The 16,422-nt window shown below is 44.0% G+C and overlaps 2 protein-coding genes across 8 annotated transcripts in view; one reads left to right on the top strand and one right to left on the bottom strand.

The window, feature by feature from the left end:
- The window catches only part of FBXL2 (F-box and leucine rich repeat protein 2), a 36,680-nt gene extending 24,725 nt beyond the window's left edge, over window positions 1-11,955 (top strand). The window contains exons 5-16 of one of the 4 annotated variants that reach the window (XM_079794761.1): window positions 134-228; window positions 817-885; window positions 986-1,081; window positions 1,257-1,383; window positions 1,523-1,597; window positions 3,072-3,202; window positions 4,911-4,971; window positions 5,612-5,656; window positions 6,215-6,271; window positions 8,044-8,145; window positions 9,365-9,577; window positions 10,205-11,955. In XM_079794761.1, coding sequence (XP_079650887.1) covers window positions 134-228; window positions 817-885; window positions 986-1,081; window positions 1,257-1,383; window positions 1,523-1,597; window positions 3,072-3,202; window positions 4,911-4,971; window positions 5,612-5,656; window positions 6,215-6,271; window positions 8,044-8,145; window positions 9,365-9,577; window positions 10,205-10,312 — 1,179 coding nt within the window. In that variant the 3' untranslated portion in view covers window positions 10,313-11,955. Of the gene's footprint in view, window positions 1-133; window positions 229-816; window positions 886-966; window positions 1,082-1,256; window positions 1,384-1,522; window positions 1,598-3,071; window positions 3,203-4,910; window positions 4,972-5,611; window positions 5,657-6,214; window positions 6,272-8,043; window positions 8,146-9,364; window positions 9,578-10,204 lie in introns of those variants that run through there. The other 3 variants (XM_079794763.1, XM_079794762.1, XM_079794764.1) reach the window with 3 other exon arrangements.
- A 145-nt stretch (window positions 11,956-12,100) lies between these two features.
- The window catches only part of UBP1 (upstream binding protein 1), a 52,504-nt gene continuing 48,182 nt past the window's right edge, over window positions 12,101-16,422 (bottom strand). For all 4 annotated transcript variants that reach the window (XR_013814818.1, XR_013814819.1, XM_079794760.1 and 1 more), the window contains one exon: window positions 12,101-14,012. Coding sequence is in view for 2 of the 4 variants with exons in the window: in XM_079794760.1 (XP_079650886.1) it covers window positions 13,975-14,012 (38 nt within the window). In the remaining 2 variants the exon portion in view is untranslated. The remainder of the gene's footprint in view (window positions 14,013-16,422) is intronic.

Here is a 16,422-nt window from a genome sequence, read left to right as displayed (position 1 = left end):
CCAAATGAGAAGATTTTATTTTATAACCGCTTTAATATTAATATTCAGTTTCTGAACTTCCTAAATTTCAGGTTATTATTGTTAGATAAACAACATGAAAAACAAAATTTCTCTCCAACTTTCTTGGTTCAAGGGCCGAGTGGTGGAAAACATCTCCAAGCGCTGCGGTGGGTTCCTGCGGAAGCTCAGCTTGCGAGGCTGCATTGGTGTTGGGGATTCCTCCCTGAAGTAAGTCGAATCTCAGTGACTCACCAGCCACAGCAGGTTGTAGCTGACACTTCCATCAGCGAAAATACACCAAGCATATTGTCTGCTTTTCTTCTGTGAAATTCTTTCCTGGTGATTTGCTTAGAGCAGGGTGGGGCCATTTGGATATTTATAACATCATTCGGGGCCACACAAAATTATCGGCTTAAAAATCAGCCTGCTATATTTGGTCACACATTTAATTAACTCACCCCCAATGCCTTGGCAGGGCCAGGCCCCATGATTTTGCGGGCCTCATACAGCCTGCAGGCCGGGCGTTCCCCACCCCCTGGTGTAGTGTAGTGGGAGAACCATGACTTCGGAGTCAGTAGGGACAAGAACCCCAAGCTCTTCTGTGTGCACATTAAAGTTTGAGGAGCACTAGTCAACAATAACATACTGTACGCTTAAGATTTCGTTTAGTGAATATATCTCATGTTAAGTGTTCTTTGTCCAATAATATAAAATTTTAAGTTTGAGGAGCACTGTTCTAAATGTGAATGGTTATATACGCCCTCTAGTGGCTGCCCAGCAACTTGCAGGGAGTTTTTAAATGTGTTATCTTTTTAGAACCTTTGCACAGAACTGCCGAAACATCGAACACTTAAACCTCAATGGGTGCACAAAAATCACTGACAGGTAAGTAGGGAAAATTAGTTTGGTGACTAATTGGCTATGGGGAGACAGAGAGGAGAGAAACATGGTTGAAAATATCTTTAGTGCCTCTGCTCGTTTTCAGCACGTGTTACAGTCTTAGCAGATTCTGTGCCAAGCTGAAACATCTGGATCTGACCTCCTGCGTGTCCATTACCAACAGCTCCTTAAAGGGGATCAGGTAAGAGGACCTGTTGTTTGTGGTCAAGAGAAGCACCTTGGTGTGTGACACCTTTCTAATGGTCCCCGGGGTCCTCTCTCCCCAGAATTGCTTGTGATTTACTAAACTCAATGTTGGTAATGCATTCTCTACAGGCTAGACTGCACATGCGTGGTTGTGTTTCTTGTTCTCTCAGTGAGGGCTGCCGGAACCTGGAGTACCTGAACCTCTCGTGGTGTGATCAGATCACGAAGGATGGCATCGAGGCCCTGGTGCGCGGCTGCCGAGGCCTGAAGGCCCTGCTCCTGCGGGGCTGCACGCAGGTACCAGGCTGACGCAGCCGCGCTTACTACCGAGTATCTACAGTTAGGGGTGGGCACTTCATGAGGGCCTTGCTGTTGCATTTTCCTTGGTGCCCCACTGTTCTCACCTGGTTTCATCCTCTTGTTTTCTCCGTCCCAGTTAGAAGACGAAGCTCTAAAACACATTCAGAATTACTGCCATGAGCTCGTGAGCCTCAACCTCCAGTCCTGCCCAGTAAGTAGCGTGCCTTTCCGCTGTGCACCCTCCCGCTCGTGTCCTCCCTCAGAAACTGCTGGGGGTCCCCCTGACGCACCCAGGCAGGCAGGATGATCGCCACACCTGACCTCTTATCCTGTGTCCTTCTGTGATCTGTCCATTTGCCACAAGACGAAACCACACTGTAAACAGAAAGGCCCGTACAAAGCCTCTGACACTTCCCCTGTAAATGATATCGCTCGGGGTTTTGGGTTATTGAAGATATTAGGAAGGCTGTCACTAGCCTCATCAATTCATGGTAAGGCCTCAGCGTCTTCTTTATTTGTTTATAACCTGGGGATGACGACACTTCTCACATTGTCTCAGTAAATGAAAAGGAACACAGACATGAGAATGCTGTAGGAATAAGGGCAGGGCATCCTTTCCAACAGCGCGCCAGCCCGGGAAAAGCTGCGGTTCCTCTCCCCTGCCCTTGGAGACGCCGTAACTGAGGAGGATGCTTTCTAATCTCCTGGTTTCTCAGGCGAGAAGTCCCTTGCATTCGGGATTTAGCGCATGAATCATAAATCTCTAGAGTCCCTGATAATGGGAGGTAAAGGAGAAACTATCTTCTGGACTTACGTTGACCGATGGGCCTGCAACTGTTCAAAGTCAGACCTTGAATTGCATGTAGGCTAGCACTCGCCGTGACTTGAAATCCTATATAATAAAACCCTAATATGCAAATCAACCAAACGGCTGAATGACGCGCACTGACCACCAGGGGGCACATGCTCAACGCCGGAGCTGCCCCCTGGTGGTCAGTGCGTTCTCACAGGAGGAGCGCTGCTCAGCCAGTGGCTGGCAAGCGCAGTGGCAGTGGTGGGAGCCTCTCCTGCCTCCATGGCAGCGCTAAGGAGCAGGAAGCAGGTGGGCAGTAAGGAGCGAGAGGTCCTGGACTGTGAGAGGGTGCAGGCCAGGTTGAGGTACCCCCCCCCCGTGCATTATTTTCGTGCACCGGGCCTCTAGTATAACAAATGCATTTTTAGCTCCACCTAAATTAGTATATTTAAATAAATATTTTGAATGTTGACTTATCAATAATTTAGTGATTTAATTTTTCCATTATAGACACATAGCATTTATATGGTAGACAACTAAAGCATTAATCTATAGAAACTCAACCAAAAATTAATGTCAATTAGCCAAGTCTCATGAGCTTTTTATTTAATCTGATTTTTAATATAAGTTTATGATTTTTTTTCTGAAAATCCAATGAATCTGGGAAGGTAAGTGGAATTTTAAAATATCGCTTTCATTAGTAATGCTATAATATTTTTAAAGCTGTGCAGAAATAACATAAATACCCGTCTGCCGAGTACATCACTTTATTTTGTTTAAATTACTAGGCTGCAGTGCTGGTAACTGGCAACCTAGACCAGTGGACCATCAGTAGATCCCACGTTTCAGTTTCCTGTGCCTTCTGACCTGCCTTCCTGTTTTGGGTTCCCAGCGCATTACGGACGAAGGCGTGGTGCAGATCTGCAGGGGCTGCCACCGGCTGCAGGCCCTCTGCCTGTCTGGCTGCAGCAACCTCACGGACACCTCTCTCACAGCCCTGGCGTTGAACTGCCCGAGACTTCAGTGAGTGCGCATGCCTTCTGCCTTGCAGCTCACACTGTGGTGGGCCGGCCAGGAGGGCTTCCGTCGGAGGGGAAGGGCTTGCCAGCTGGTGGGACAGGTGGTGGCGGCGGGGGCAGTGGTTATGCTGTTGTCGGATGGGTCAGGGCGGGGCAGTGTGGCACCCAGTTCATTTTGGAATGTAGGGGTAGTGCTAAACTGTCCACCACCAGGGAATAGGAACCTTAATGTCTTGATGGACCGACCGCACAGGCCCACCTGATTTGCCTCATCCTGTTACTGATATCAGAGCGATCTGATCGTGAGCAGGATGACAGCCTCTCTCCCAAGTGTCACCAGTTTCTCCTCTAAACCAGCTGCTAAATGGACAGAAGGCGGGAGGGGCAAGGCAATCCTAATCGCCCTATTTGTCATCTCTCAGCCAGAAGAAAAGTTTTGTTTTAACAAAAAATGATTTATTTTTTGATTGGCCACATAATACAGTGAATATTAAGTCTTTAATAATGACAACAAAATACTAATCATAGTTAACATCCGTTGAACTCTACGTGAGGCATTATCTCATTTATTAATGTTCTGCGTTAGGCATTATCTCATTTAATCCTCACCACATCTCTAGGAGGTAGGTACTACTATTGTCACATGTGTTGCAGAGGAGAAATTGAGACTCAAAGAAAACCACATAATTTGTCCTGGATCACATGATGAGTAAGAAGTAAAACTAGAGTTTGAACTTGTGGAGTTTGACGTCAAAACCAGCAATCTTAGCCCCTCTCTATCCAATAGGCAGAAAAAAGATGCTTGTTTAATTATTATTTTAAATATATTTTATTGATTTCAGAGAGGAAAGGAGAGGAAGAGAGAGAAACAACAATGATGAGAGAGAATCATTGATCAGCCGCCTCCTGTATGCCCCACACTGGGGATTGAGCCCGCAACCTGGGCATATGCCCCAACCGGGAATCAAACAGTGACCTACTGGTTCATAGGTTGACGCTCAACCAACCACTGAGCCACACTGGTCGGGCTTGTTTTATTATTTTTTATTTGCTAGTGGAACTGATTTCTCATGCTTGTATCAGTTACATCTCGTATAAAGGTTTTCTATTTTTGTCTTTTGCCCATTTTTTTTATGTTGTATTAGGGAAGATTTTAGATATTTTGATATTTCTGCATAAAAGGAATCTATGGGATTAAAAGTGGTCAGAAAGGAGGTTAAAATTATTGCTATAAGAGTATTTAACTTAAAAATGTTATCTATGCATTCCTCCTGTTAAGCATGGGTGTTGAGAATTAACTCTGTCTCTCACTGGCTATAAATTTTTAAGTTTTCCTATACGGTAACTGAGAATTTCAGTAAATGCAGTATTTATCATGATTTTGTTGAGTAAAAGTTCATTTTAATGATGTTTAAAGACAACAATATGGGGAAAATGTTTGAAAACAACAGCAGCAACAATGTACTGTACTGTGGAAGATTCCTGGACTTACCGTCCCGAATTTCAGATGGGACTTTGGGATTCAGGGCAGGTCCCATTCCTCCCTAAGCTTTGTTCTCCTCGTCCTTCCAGTGGGGACAGTATCTGCATTTACAGCCTTAGGGCTGTTACCAGAAGCAAGAGTGTGTCTAGGAGCAGAAGGAACTCGAGTGTGCGCCACAGAGGATGAGTTTCTGTTGCTGACCAGTCGCTGCTTTTTCTCCTTATCCCAGGATTTTGGAGGCTGCCCGGTGTTCCCATTTGACCGATGCAGGCTTTACACTCTTAGCTCGGGTAAGGCGGAGGTTTCAGAAAACCAAACCAAACTCTAATTCACCTCCCTCATTCAAAGTGGCTTGGAGTGGTTTTGGAGTGAGGACAAAAGTAAACAGGCACCAAGTAGAAGAGTCCTCAGGGTGTGTTGTGCCTTTTTTCCAGCTGTCAGAAAGCTAGGGCGGCCCTAGAGGGATTTGTAGCGGGTCTAGACCTCTTGCACGTGGTCAGGTGGGACCACAATAGAGAAGCCTCCTCCCTGGGAGGAATTGGCCTTCCTTACACAGACCCCGACCGACTCAGCCTCTCAGCGCTTCCCCTCACTGGGCTGAGCTCTGCCTCTGCGAACGCAGACCCCTGGCCTGCTGCCAGTAACCCTTCCCTGGGGCTGCTGGCACACGCCTCCTGCCCCACCCTCACCTGCCCAAACTGTGGCTCGGCGCCCACCTGAGGCCCTCAAAGGACCTGATCTGCGCTGGCATCTGTGAAGACTGGGCAACTACCTTTCCAGGATGCGAGGAGATGCAGCCAGGGCAGCCCTATTCCCATTCCCAAATGGGTGGGATTCAAAGGGCACCTGCTTATGCCGGCTGACAGGGCAAGCCCCCAGGACTGCCCTTACACCAACTGCCTGGTGAGGGATGTCTGTGGACTCTTTCAGAATTGCCATGACCTCGAGAAGATGGATCTGGAAGAATGTGTCCTGGTGAGTGGACCCCCTATGCCCTGTAGGGCTGCCCCTCAGTAGCCAGGCACGCTGATGGGCTGTTGTTCACAGCCTCCTTGCCCAGCGTAGGGTCAGGGCTGGGGAACGCATGAAGGCCCTGGCAGTGGAATGTGTAAACTTTGGACTGCCCTCAGTCATCAGCCAGCCACAGCCCAGAAGTTCAAAGTTGCTCCATCTTTTGCCAAACATTAAAAAAAAATAAAAAATTAAATTCTTATTTTCACAGAACTAAAAGAGAAAAATAAGCTTGCATGTCCAGGATGAAGTGATGACATACAATCCTGGGGGACCCTCCTTGCCCACTCCCCCTTTGTCCAAACCCTACCCACGGCCCCCTTAGGCTCCAAGAGACTGAAGAAAGCTTTGAGTCTCCAGCAGTGGGCAGACGAGGTTGCTGATGAATGAGAGGCCCCCTGCCTGAGTGCTGGAGATGAGTCTTTAATTCTCTTTTGCTCCTTGATGCTCATGTTCAGAAGCCAGAGTCAGGTGTTAAGTTCTGGTGTAGAAGCCACACTAACCCAGTGTGTCTCTCTCCAGATAACCGACAGCACGCTCATCCAGCTCTCCATTCACTGTCCTAACCTGCAAGCCCTGGTAAGTCTGAGTGGGTGTGACCCTGTTCACCTCACCACAGCAGGAATCTGGGTTTCCTTCCCGTAAAGGTACCATCGTTCTTGGTTCCAAAGGTCTATAGGTTGGGCTAATGTGGGAGACAGGGTATCTAAATGTTACTGTTTCCCTTTAGGATAGGAACCTAATTTAGGGGCCCATGCCCTTATCACTTAAGTTCCTGTTCATGTCAGGTAGAGTGAGAATTAGCATGTTAACATGATATAACCTCAGGTGAAAGATGGGAGGCCATCCTTGAGTTATATTTGCACTTCCTATCTGCACATAGATAATCCCTTCTCCGTATATGCATGTATATGGAAAAGGAACTAGAATATATTAAAAAGGTCCAAAATGAGCAGTGGAAAGTAGCAGTGGCACCCCATGCACCTCTCACATCCAGCTGTTTGACTGGAGTGGGGAGTGGGATGGAACCCTGTTCATGGAGCAAGGCCCTGGACACTGTGCTACCTACACTCTCATTCAATCCCACCCACAGCCCGGAGTGACTCAGGCATGTGGGCATGATTTTATCCGAGGGAAAAAGAAAAAAGGAAGCTCAGAGCCGTTAAGGAGCCTGCCCAGAGGCCCCAGGTCTTCCCAGTCCTGAGATACACAACAGATTTCCTTACGCCAGTGTTCTCTGTCGTCCCTGAAGCTGGCTCTGTCCTCAGAGGCTAGAATTTTTAACATCACCAAAGCTCCATTTGGCCTTGTTACTCTCCACACCAGTTTCCTTATTTTCACATTCACTCTGGGACTTGAGTTTGGGGTAGGAAAAAAACTAAAAAAAAAAAAAAAAAAGGAATTTGGGGTCAGATTTCAGACATCAGTCATGAATCTACCTGTACCATTCTCTAAGCTGTTTCCCACCTACATATTACAGATAGTTTTGTAGTCTGACGTCTCTTCTCCCTAGTTGGTTCAGAGTCCATATAAGTGAGATCATAAGGTATTCATCTCTGACATTTCACATAGCATAATGCTCTCAGGGTCCATCCATGTTGTCACAAATGGCAAGGTTGTGTGTTTTTTTTTTATGGCTGAATATGCCACTGTGTATGTGCATTTATCTTACATTCTCTTCACCCACGTATCTGATGGTGGACACTTAGGTTGTTTCCACTTCTTGCCTGTTCTCAATGCATGTATCTTTTTGAACTGTTTTCATTTTCTTCGAAAACCGCAATAGTGAAATTGCTGGATTATCTCTAATAACTGTATTTAAAATTTTTTTAAATGAACCTTCTAGTTTTCACTAGTAATTGCACCAATTTATATTCCCACCAATGTAAAAGAGTTCCCTTTCTCCATGTTCTCATCAATACTTATTTCTTGTTTTTATAAGTCATTCTATCAGGTTTGTGTTTTTATGCCAATACTGTACTGTTTTGGTTACTATAACTTTGTAATGTAGTTTGAAATCAAACTGCATTGGAGCATGCCACCAGCTTTGTGCTTCTTAAGATTGCTTTAACTTATTAGGGTCTTTTGTGGTTCTATGCACATTTTAGGATTTATGTTCTGTTTGTGAAAAATGCCATAGGATTGCATCAAATCTGTAGCTTTGGATAGTATGAACATTTCAATATTAATTTTCTAGCATGGAATTTGTATCCTCAATTTCTTTCATCCATGCCTGTTTTCAGTGTATAGGCCTTTTACATTCTGGTTAAATTTATTTATAGGTGTTTTATTTTTTTTTCATGCAGATATAAGTAGGATTTTTAAAATATATTTTATTCATTTTTTTACAGAGAGGAAGGGAGAGGGATAGAGAGTTAGAAACATTGATGAGAGAAAAACATCAATCAGCTGCCTCCTGCACACCACCTACTGGGGACGTGCCCGCAACCAAGGTACATGCCCTTGCCCGGAATCGAACCTGGGACCCTTGAGTCCGCAGGCCGACGCTCTATCCACTGAGCCAAACCGGTTAGAGCTAAGTGGGATTTTCTAAATTTCTCTTTCTGATAATTTATTAGTGTATAGAAACACAACATTTTTTTGTAAATTGCTTTTGTGTCCTGCACCTTACTGAATGCGTTTGTTAGTTCTATTGTGTATCCAGTTAGAAGCCTGCCCATCAGGCTGTAACTAATAGGCCTCTTTCACTAAAAGACTGAGCTCCTGTTGGTTCTGTTGTGCCCTGGAGGTGGCAGCTGTTGAAGAACTCTTTCTCTGTTGGTTACAGTCCTGGGGCCACCAGTGTAAGCCCATGGGCCGCCAGAGCCAAGAGATGTAGGTGTCCCCCGGCGGCAGCCGCAGTAACTGGGGCCCCAGATATGCAGAGACAACGGTGCCCACCAGGAAAGGAAAAAAGCCGTTTTAAAAAATGGCATCTTCCAGGTAGAGAAAGGCAGGAGTGCAAAGATGGCACCCACTAGTCTCCATCACCAGAGCGCGCCCCAGCGTTCCCCCAAATGCGTGTCTAATCAGATGCCTACCCCTCAGGCTGGTGCTCCTCTCCCCATTTGCCCAAGGTCCCTCTACTGGCCCTTCCCACGCTGGGCCCTTTATGATCTGCTGCAATCTTGTGTCTTTGAGCCTGTTTGTTTTCAAAGCTAGTTCTTTTGGGGGCCTGTCACTCAGGTGTAGGTCTTAAAAGTCAGGGAGTGGGGGCAATGTGGGTTTTTAACCCTTCCCTCCCCAAGGAGAAGCTCCGGGTTTTGGTGCCCCCTCTGACTCTGGGTCCCGCACTGCGAGTGGTGTTTATGGTGAGATTGTGTCCCAGCCCCTCCTACCTGCTTTGTCACGGGCCGTCCCTCATGGTCCAATGTGTAGGAGGCGCTAAGCCAGTTTTTAGGCTTTTTTTTTCAGAGGAAGTTGTTCCATGTGTAGCTGTAGATTGTACAGGGGAGGTGAGCTCAGGATTGAACCAGACCATCCCCGGCAATTCCGACTTGCTTTTATATTCAGGAAAGAGAGAGAAACCGCTCCCCAGCTGCAGCAGTCCCACGGCCAAGGGCCCAGGCTTTGGGTTTGGCCCTGTAGATAAGCGGTTGCTCCCCTGCTTTTCCCAGGCCGTAAGCATTGGAATGAGGGTCTTGCAAACGTGTTGTCCTCTCCCTGCTGCAGAGCCTGTCCCACTGTGAGCTCATCACAGATGATGGAATCCTGCACCTGAGCAATAGCTCCTGTGGCCACGAGAGGCTGCAAGTACTGGAATTGGACAACTGCCTCCTCATCACCGACGTGGCCCTGGAGCACCTGGAGCACTGCCGTGGCCTAGAGCGCCTGGAGCTGTACGACTGCCAGCAGGTGACCCGCGCAGGCATCAAGCGGATGCGGGTAAGTGTGGGACAGGAGCCGTACACCTGGCACAATTTCTAAGCAAGCAGCAAATACACCAAGAATCAACATGCATGTTCCAACACACACACGTCTAAATGTCTCCTGAGGCTTCTTAAAAATTCCTTAATCGGACCCCAGCCTGGGTTCCAAGTAGTCGGGTGATCAGCACTCTTACAAGGAAAGGGGCCTGAGGTCATTACCGGTAGGAGGTAGATGTGGTCTTGGCTAATTTCCAGGTGAGAGCACTTAATAGAATGTGGCTTGCTTTCTACACATAGTTCATCTGCATTGTTTTCTTGAACATGCTAAGTTTTTAACTTTGCATTTACAGGCCAAAGCTGCCCCAGGATGCTACAGCTGGTGGGAACTCCACTGGGGGCCAGTGACCACACAGGGGCAGAAATAGTCTTAGTTTTTCCTTTGTCTTTGGAAGGTGCTGTTTTAGGGGATGGATTATGTAAACAGGAGTAGCTCTAGCCTACCCCCGAAATTCTTTTTGCACTATTTGCCTAATAGTAAAGTGAAGCCAATTCCCCGTGGAGAACTATGGGCTTTTTCTAGGACTATGTTTATAATTCCAAAAATATCAGTCAAGATTACTCCACCTTTTTCTTCTGTTTCCAGGCTCAGCTCCCTCATGTCAAAGTCCATGCCTACTTTGCACCCGTCACCCCACCGACAGCAGTGGGGGGAAGTGGCCATCGGCTGTGCAGGTGTTGTGTCATTCTCTGACAGCAGCTGCGGGGCCAACTCCAGAGAAGACCCGAGTCTTCCCTACCTTCTCCACGGTCACCGAAATCTGTTGATTCTCCATTGGGAAAGGTATTTACAGGTAAAAGACTTCTGTAGGGATTGCAGTAACTTTGGCGATAGTTTTGACTTTAGTCTGCTGCGATACAATCAAATCAAAGCCTTGTCAGTAAACACACAGCAAGAGTGGTTTCAGTGCAGCCAGGACCATGCAAGAAACCTGGTTTCTTAACAAGGTGGGTTTATCTTCCTAGGGGCAAGAGTTCTGTTCTCAGCTTTGTCAGCATTCCTCAGACCATCAGTGTTAGCACAAATTGAGCAGAAAAACCAAGCTGTTGATTTTTTACCTGATAATTAAGATAGTGGCCTACTTTAATTCACAACAATTCCATTTTGATTAGCAGGGCTTTTCCACTTTGACGCACCTTTATCAAAGTGACTGTACTGCAAATTCGTAATACCTAATAGTTTTGTATGTGGAAGGCATGTTAAGAAGTTTCTATGAGACACCAAAGAAATGAGGACTCTACACTGGGTGAAGCTGGGTCTTCACCTATTTCTGTCAACTTGGGGACCAAAACCAAAAACTCAACAGTAAACTCAGAGTTCATGTTGCCTGATTGGAAATTAGAAGCTCTGGTGTACGCTATAGCACACAGTTTTATTATAGGAGAAAAGCTAATGGGGGACCTTAAAAGCAATAGAATTAAATAAGGCTTAAGTTATAATAAATTAAAAATAATGAGTGGATGCATGTAGAACGGGTGTAATTTTTTCCAAGTTTATTTTAAAATCTTAGAAATCAAGTTACACCAGAACTAGTCAAAAGTTTTATACAGTTAAAACTCAGATCAGTCAAGTGTTGGCACCTTTTAGACTCAAAATATAAAAATGAATAAACCATTGCAATACTTAAACCAGAGGGTTTTATTGCTATAATCTATGGCAGGGAAATCTGAGCAAAAACACTTTCCAAATTCAAGACCTTCCTAATGTTACCTAAGCATCTGATAAGATGATCTAGTTTCTGCCTGTGCTGTCCACATTGGTGATCTTTATTAATTAAAATTAGGAACCCATCACCACCCTTCCTAGCAACCACTCCTGGACTGGAGTCCAGAGCTTGTGAGAAGCAGAAGTGAAACAGCAAACAGGGTTTTCTTTTCCCACAACTAGCAGTATTTCTAGACGGGCAGTTTTAGAGGTATTCAGGACACAGTACCTCAGCTGCTTCTAGGAAGAGAGGGCATACATAGAACCCCAAAAGTCGATTTAATGGGATTACCAGAATAAGCATTCAAGTCTTGATGATTTTATTGCTTTATGATATACTCTGGTGTTCACAGGTCTAAAAATTGTGTGTATACCACAGTAGTTACTTAAATATACATTTGCAACACCGTGTGGGGGAGAAATGACTGATGCTATTTAAATAAAACAAAACATATACCACAGACCTGCTTCAGTGATTATGAATTAGTTTCTATTTTATGTAAATGGGCCTTCTATACATTATCTCCCTTGAGCCAGGACACAATCTATCACAACTACTTTATTCACTGCTCAGTGACCCATTTATAAACAGGAGAACCTCTAATAAGAAAAGTAAGTTACTGGAATAACATTACCTCTCCGTTGCAGCAGCTTTGAGAAAACCACCTGGGTCTCAACTCTTATAACATTTGGACTGGTGTGTCCTCAGAACATACATGTGGAGCCTCTCTGTTCTGTGACACTGGCAGGAACTGGGATTTTAAATGACACACACACTTGCAAAACAATCGGAAAACATTTATTATACTGAAATGTATACATCCTACTATTAAAAAAACAAAGCAAATCTGCTGGTGCCATAATTTGTTTCACTGGGACAGACTAATGCTCAACACCACTTGGTGTGTGATTTCAAGTTTGACAAGCTTTTAACTTTTTTACCCCACTTCTAAAATCCTATGAGGAATTCAGAATAGCACACAGCATTGACTGACATTTATTGTTCCATAAGTCTTGAGACTCAAAAAGGAATGCTAAATCGACAAGCAAAACTAAAACAATTAATAGAAACTCTCTTCTTTCCCAAGTGATTGGTACAGAAAACATGTGCTCATACAAAAGCAAAGGGAACATGACAGAAAGGAAGGCTCTCCTGCTTTATGGCCTGTAAGATATTTTAAAACCAAAGATGGAAACAGACACCCCCCACCCCTTAGGAATAGAACAGTCAAGCTTTAAATCACTGAAGTAGTTCATCTTCTGGGAAAAGATATTAAATTCAAAATGACTCATTCCTATTTCTGCCCAAACAAAGAAAAGGATCAAATAATACATTCAAAACCAAGACACCTGGGTAAATGGACAGAGATGCTATAATTAAAATGGAATTGAAGTTTAAAAACAAGTTGGGTGTTCTATACCACAGGCCTCACCAATTCTTGCTGAGGAATTTTGGGAAAGGCTTTAGATAAAGGGAAGAGATAAAGAGTAGGAAAAAAATTGCAAAAACAGTGGGTTCTCTTTGATAAGTACAGTGGCTGACAAGTTGGTTTTGTGAAAAGAGACAAATTTTTTCTAGAAAAAAGAAACTATATGTGGTATATAAAAAGGCCTCTAAATAATCACCAGAATGTTTACTCATGATTGTACCAAAGCTCAATATTTGAGAAGTGTAAGCAGTTTACATGATACAATTTAGTGTTTGATTTATGATGTCTAGTGTTCCAAGATTAATTTCAACTTGTTGATAAAGACTCCTTGACTCCATGTCGGAACCTATACTTTTTCTCCTGCTTACCTATTTCCAGTGTCTGGGGTCGGGCTTTAAAAATGTTTAAGAGGGAGGATGGTGTGGGGGTGAGTTGGGAAGGGCAGTCAAAGACAGAGGGAAGGAGGAAAAAGAAAGAAAACCACATAATTTAAAAAAGGCAATGGGGCTTTAAAAATGAAAACCAGAAATAAAATGCTAAAAATGGAAGCAGAAGCAAAAGTTTTTCAATAAATCTGTGACAAAGCAAAAACACAAAGTCTTTGTACCTATTAGGATTTACACTGATCCTCTCACCAAGGTACTCTTGATAATGCAGCTCGCTTCCAGCCAGTCTTCCTGCGTGGCTCTTCCCAACCTGGCATGATCACGTGAGACGCACACCCTTAGACACGCTTCTTCCGAGAAGTGCCAAGCCTCTTACCTGACCACCAGTCACTGTATCAGCACATCGCATCTCTGCAGACAGGCTCCCTGCTGGCTCCACAACAGCACTGTCCCCAGCCCAGGTCAGCAGGAGGTTCAGGCCAAACTGGCACAGAAAGGTAAATGCCCACAGTAGGTTTTTACATTCATTTCCAAACCGCATACAGTGTAAAACGACAGCCAAAGCTGCTTTGAGGAACTCTTATCTACTGGCCTCTGCCAGAGAGGCAGGCAGCCCGGCCTGCACCGTGGCCCCAGAGCAGGCGTGCTGTCCCGACGTGCTCACTCTCACGAGGATGCTTGGCTATGGCAGTGACAGTGAGGAGATTCGCCTCTTGTGTTTTCAATATGAAACATTCATACAGTAAAATCCAATCCCAAGACTTCTTGGATTCAGTCTTCACACACTTTTAAGCGTGACTTTATTTGGTAATGAATATAGTTCAGACTATATAAATCACTTCAAAATTATGTGGATACCTCCACTATTTTCAACTGCAGAAAAAGGAAAGAGAAATTACAAATACAGCTTTTTTTTTTTTAGCCAGACTTAGGAAAATCAGGACTATTAAATTGAAACTCCCAGAAACTGACAACCTCCTCCCAGTTCATCTGTTATCTTTAAGTAATTCTACAGAAAAAACGCTGGTTAACCTGCTCCGGTTCCTCTTCCCTAAGGTAGCTTCGTGTACATATTTGCTTTTTGGTGTCTGGCCGATACTCCCAACAGCACCTGCGCCTATACTACTTGCCAGTGAGGGGCTGGAGGAGGGGGTATCAAGACACACAGCAAAGCGCTGTCGGCAAGGGGGGAGGAGCGGGAGGCAGGACAGTCAGCTCTCTACAAAACAACAAATAAATGGAGGGCTTCTATCCACCTTTTCTAGAAATGATTTTTGAACTCCACAGAGGTAGATCTGAAACATTTAAAAACACATCACTGCCCAGCCGGGTGTAGCTCAGTGGTTGAGCATCGGCCCAGGAATCAAGAGGTCACCGGTTCGATTCCCGGTCAGGGCATATGCCCAAGGTTGCGGGCTCAATCCCCAGGGGGCAGGAGGCAGCCAATCAATGATTTTCTCTCATCACTGATGTTTCTCTCTCTCTCTCTCCCTCTCTGAAATCAATAAAAATATATTTTTAAAAAATAAAAACACATCACTACTTTTGCCTGATGCCCTCGTGTTCTCAGGAAATGCGGAGACGCAGTACAGGCATCCATCATGGAACAAATGAATTTTTTCATGAGCACAAATTCTGAAGAAGGTGCACTGAGATTGGAGGGGATATCCCATGATGCCCGACATTGGGAATGTCCACCACTTCCTCAGAACATAACCACACAATTAATTCAGTGTGCATTTCCTTCTTTAGATAATGTGAGTTTTGTAGAGTAAAAACTATATTGCTCTGAGAACAAAAAATTGAGAAGGGTATCAAGCTGAAGATGTCTGTGAAAGTAAAGGATAAAGTGCATCAGTTTACAGTTAAACTCAGCATTGCAAGTAACTTGATGGCACATGCAACATGCCAGGCAAAAAGTGAAATGGTAATTTTAGTACTGTTTTGGGCGAATCCCTTCAAGAGTGTTCTTTGAGGTGCAGCTTCTGTGCTAAGACTAGATTTAGATTTGAACCTGTCAGACTTTTAAAAACATAATTTTGCATTTAAAAATCCCTTCTTGCAGAATACTGTAAACAAAATCTTTAAAATGGCAATAACTACATGCTTATCAATAATTACTTTAAATGTAAATAGACACATGCACCAATAAAAAGACATAGGATGGCTGAATGGATTAAAAATCATAACCCATCTATCTATATGCTACTTCCAAGAGACCCACTTACAATTGAAAGACAGGCTGAAAGTGAAGGGATGGAAAAATATTCCACACAAACAGAAATTAAAAGGAAAGCTGGACTAAGCAATACTTATACCTGACAAAATAGACTTTAAAACAAAAAATGGAGGCCCTGGCTGGGTAGCTCAGTTGGTTAGAGCACAGTCCCAACAGGCCAAGGTTGTGGGTTTGAATCCCTGGTCAGGGCACATACAAGAAGCAACCAATCAATGTATAAATATGTGGAACAACATAATTTTTCACGAGTCAACTCAAGAAGAGGATAAAACAATAGTAAACACCTAATACCCAACACAGGAAGGCACACCTAAATATATAAGGCAATTATTAATGGAAATAAAGGGAGACATCCACGGTAATACAATAATAGCAGGGGATTTTAATATCCCATTCACATCAATGGATAGATCATCCAGTCAGAAAATTAAAAAAATAATGGTCTTGGATGTCACATTAGATAAGATCGGCTTAATAGACAATAGAACATTTCACCCAAAAACTACAGAATACAGATTTTTTTTCCAAGTGCACATTGAACATTCTCCAGTTTAGATCATGTTAGGCCACAAAACAAGCCTCAATAAATTCAAGACTGAAGTCATACCAAATATCTGTTCCAACCACAATGGCATATAACTAGAAATCAACTAGAGGGAAAAAACTGAAGAAAAAAACCCCACAAACGTGGAGGCTAAACAACATTCTAATATACAACCAATGGATCAAAGAGAAAATCAAACAAGAGATAAAAAACCATTTTGACCCCTCCCCCCAATGAAAACACAACTTTTTTTTTAAATTTATGGGATGCAGCAAAAGCAGTACTAAGAGGGAAGTTCCTAGTTATACAGGTCTACCTCAAGAAAAATCCCAAATAATCCAACTACACTTTTAAAGGAACTAGAAGAACAAACAAAACCCAAAGTAAAAACCCTTTCTCTTTTCCTAACCCTTTCAATGCGACTCACTTGTGCCAGGTCTTGGCCCTCTTTCAACCTCACTCCTTAAAGGACATCAATGATTTCTACAGCTTTGAATCAC

The sequence above is a fragment of the Cnephaeus nilssonii genome (genome assembly GCF_951640355.1).
Source record: "Cnephaeus nilssonii genome assembly, chromosome: 17".
Lineage (NCBI taxonomy): Eukaryota > Metazoa > Chordata > Mammalia > Chiroptera > Vespertilionidae > Cnephaeus > Cnephaeus nilssonii.
The sequence above is the reverse complement of the archived record's forward strand: the minus strand, read 5'-3'. Positions and strand labels throughout refer to the sequence as shown.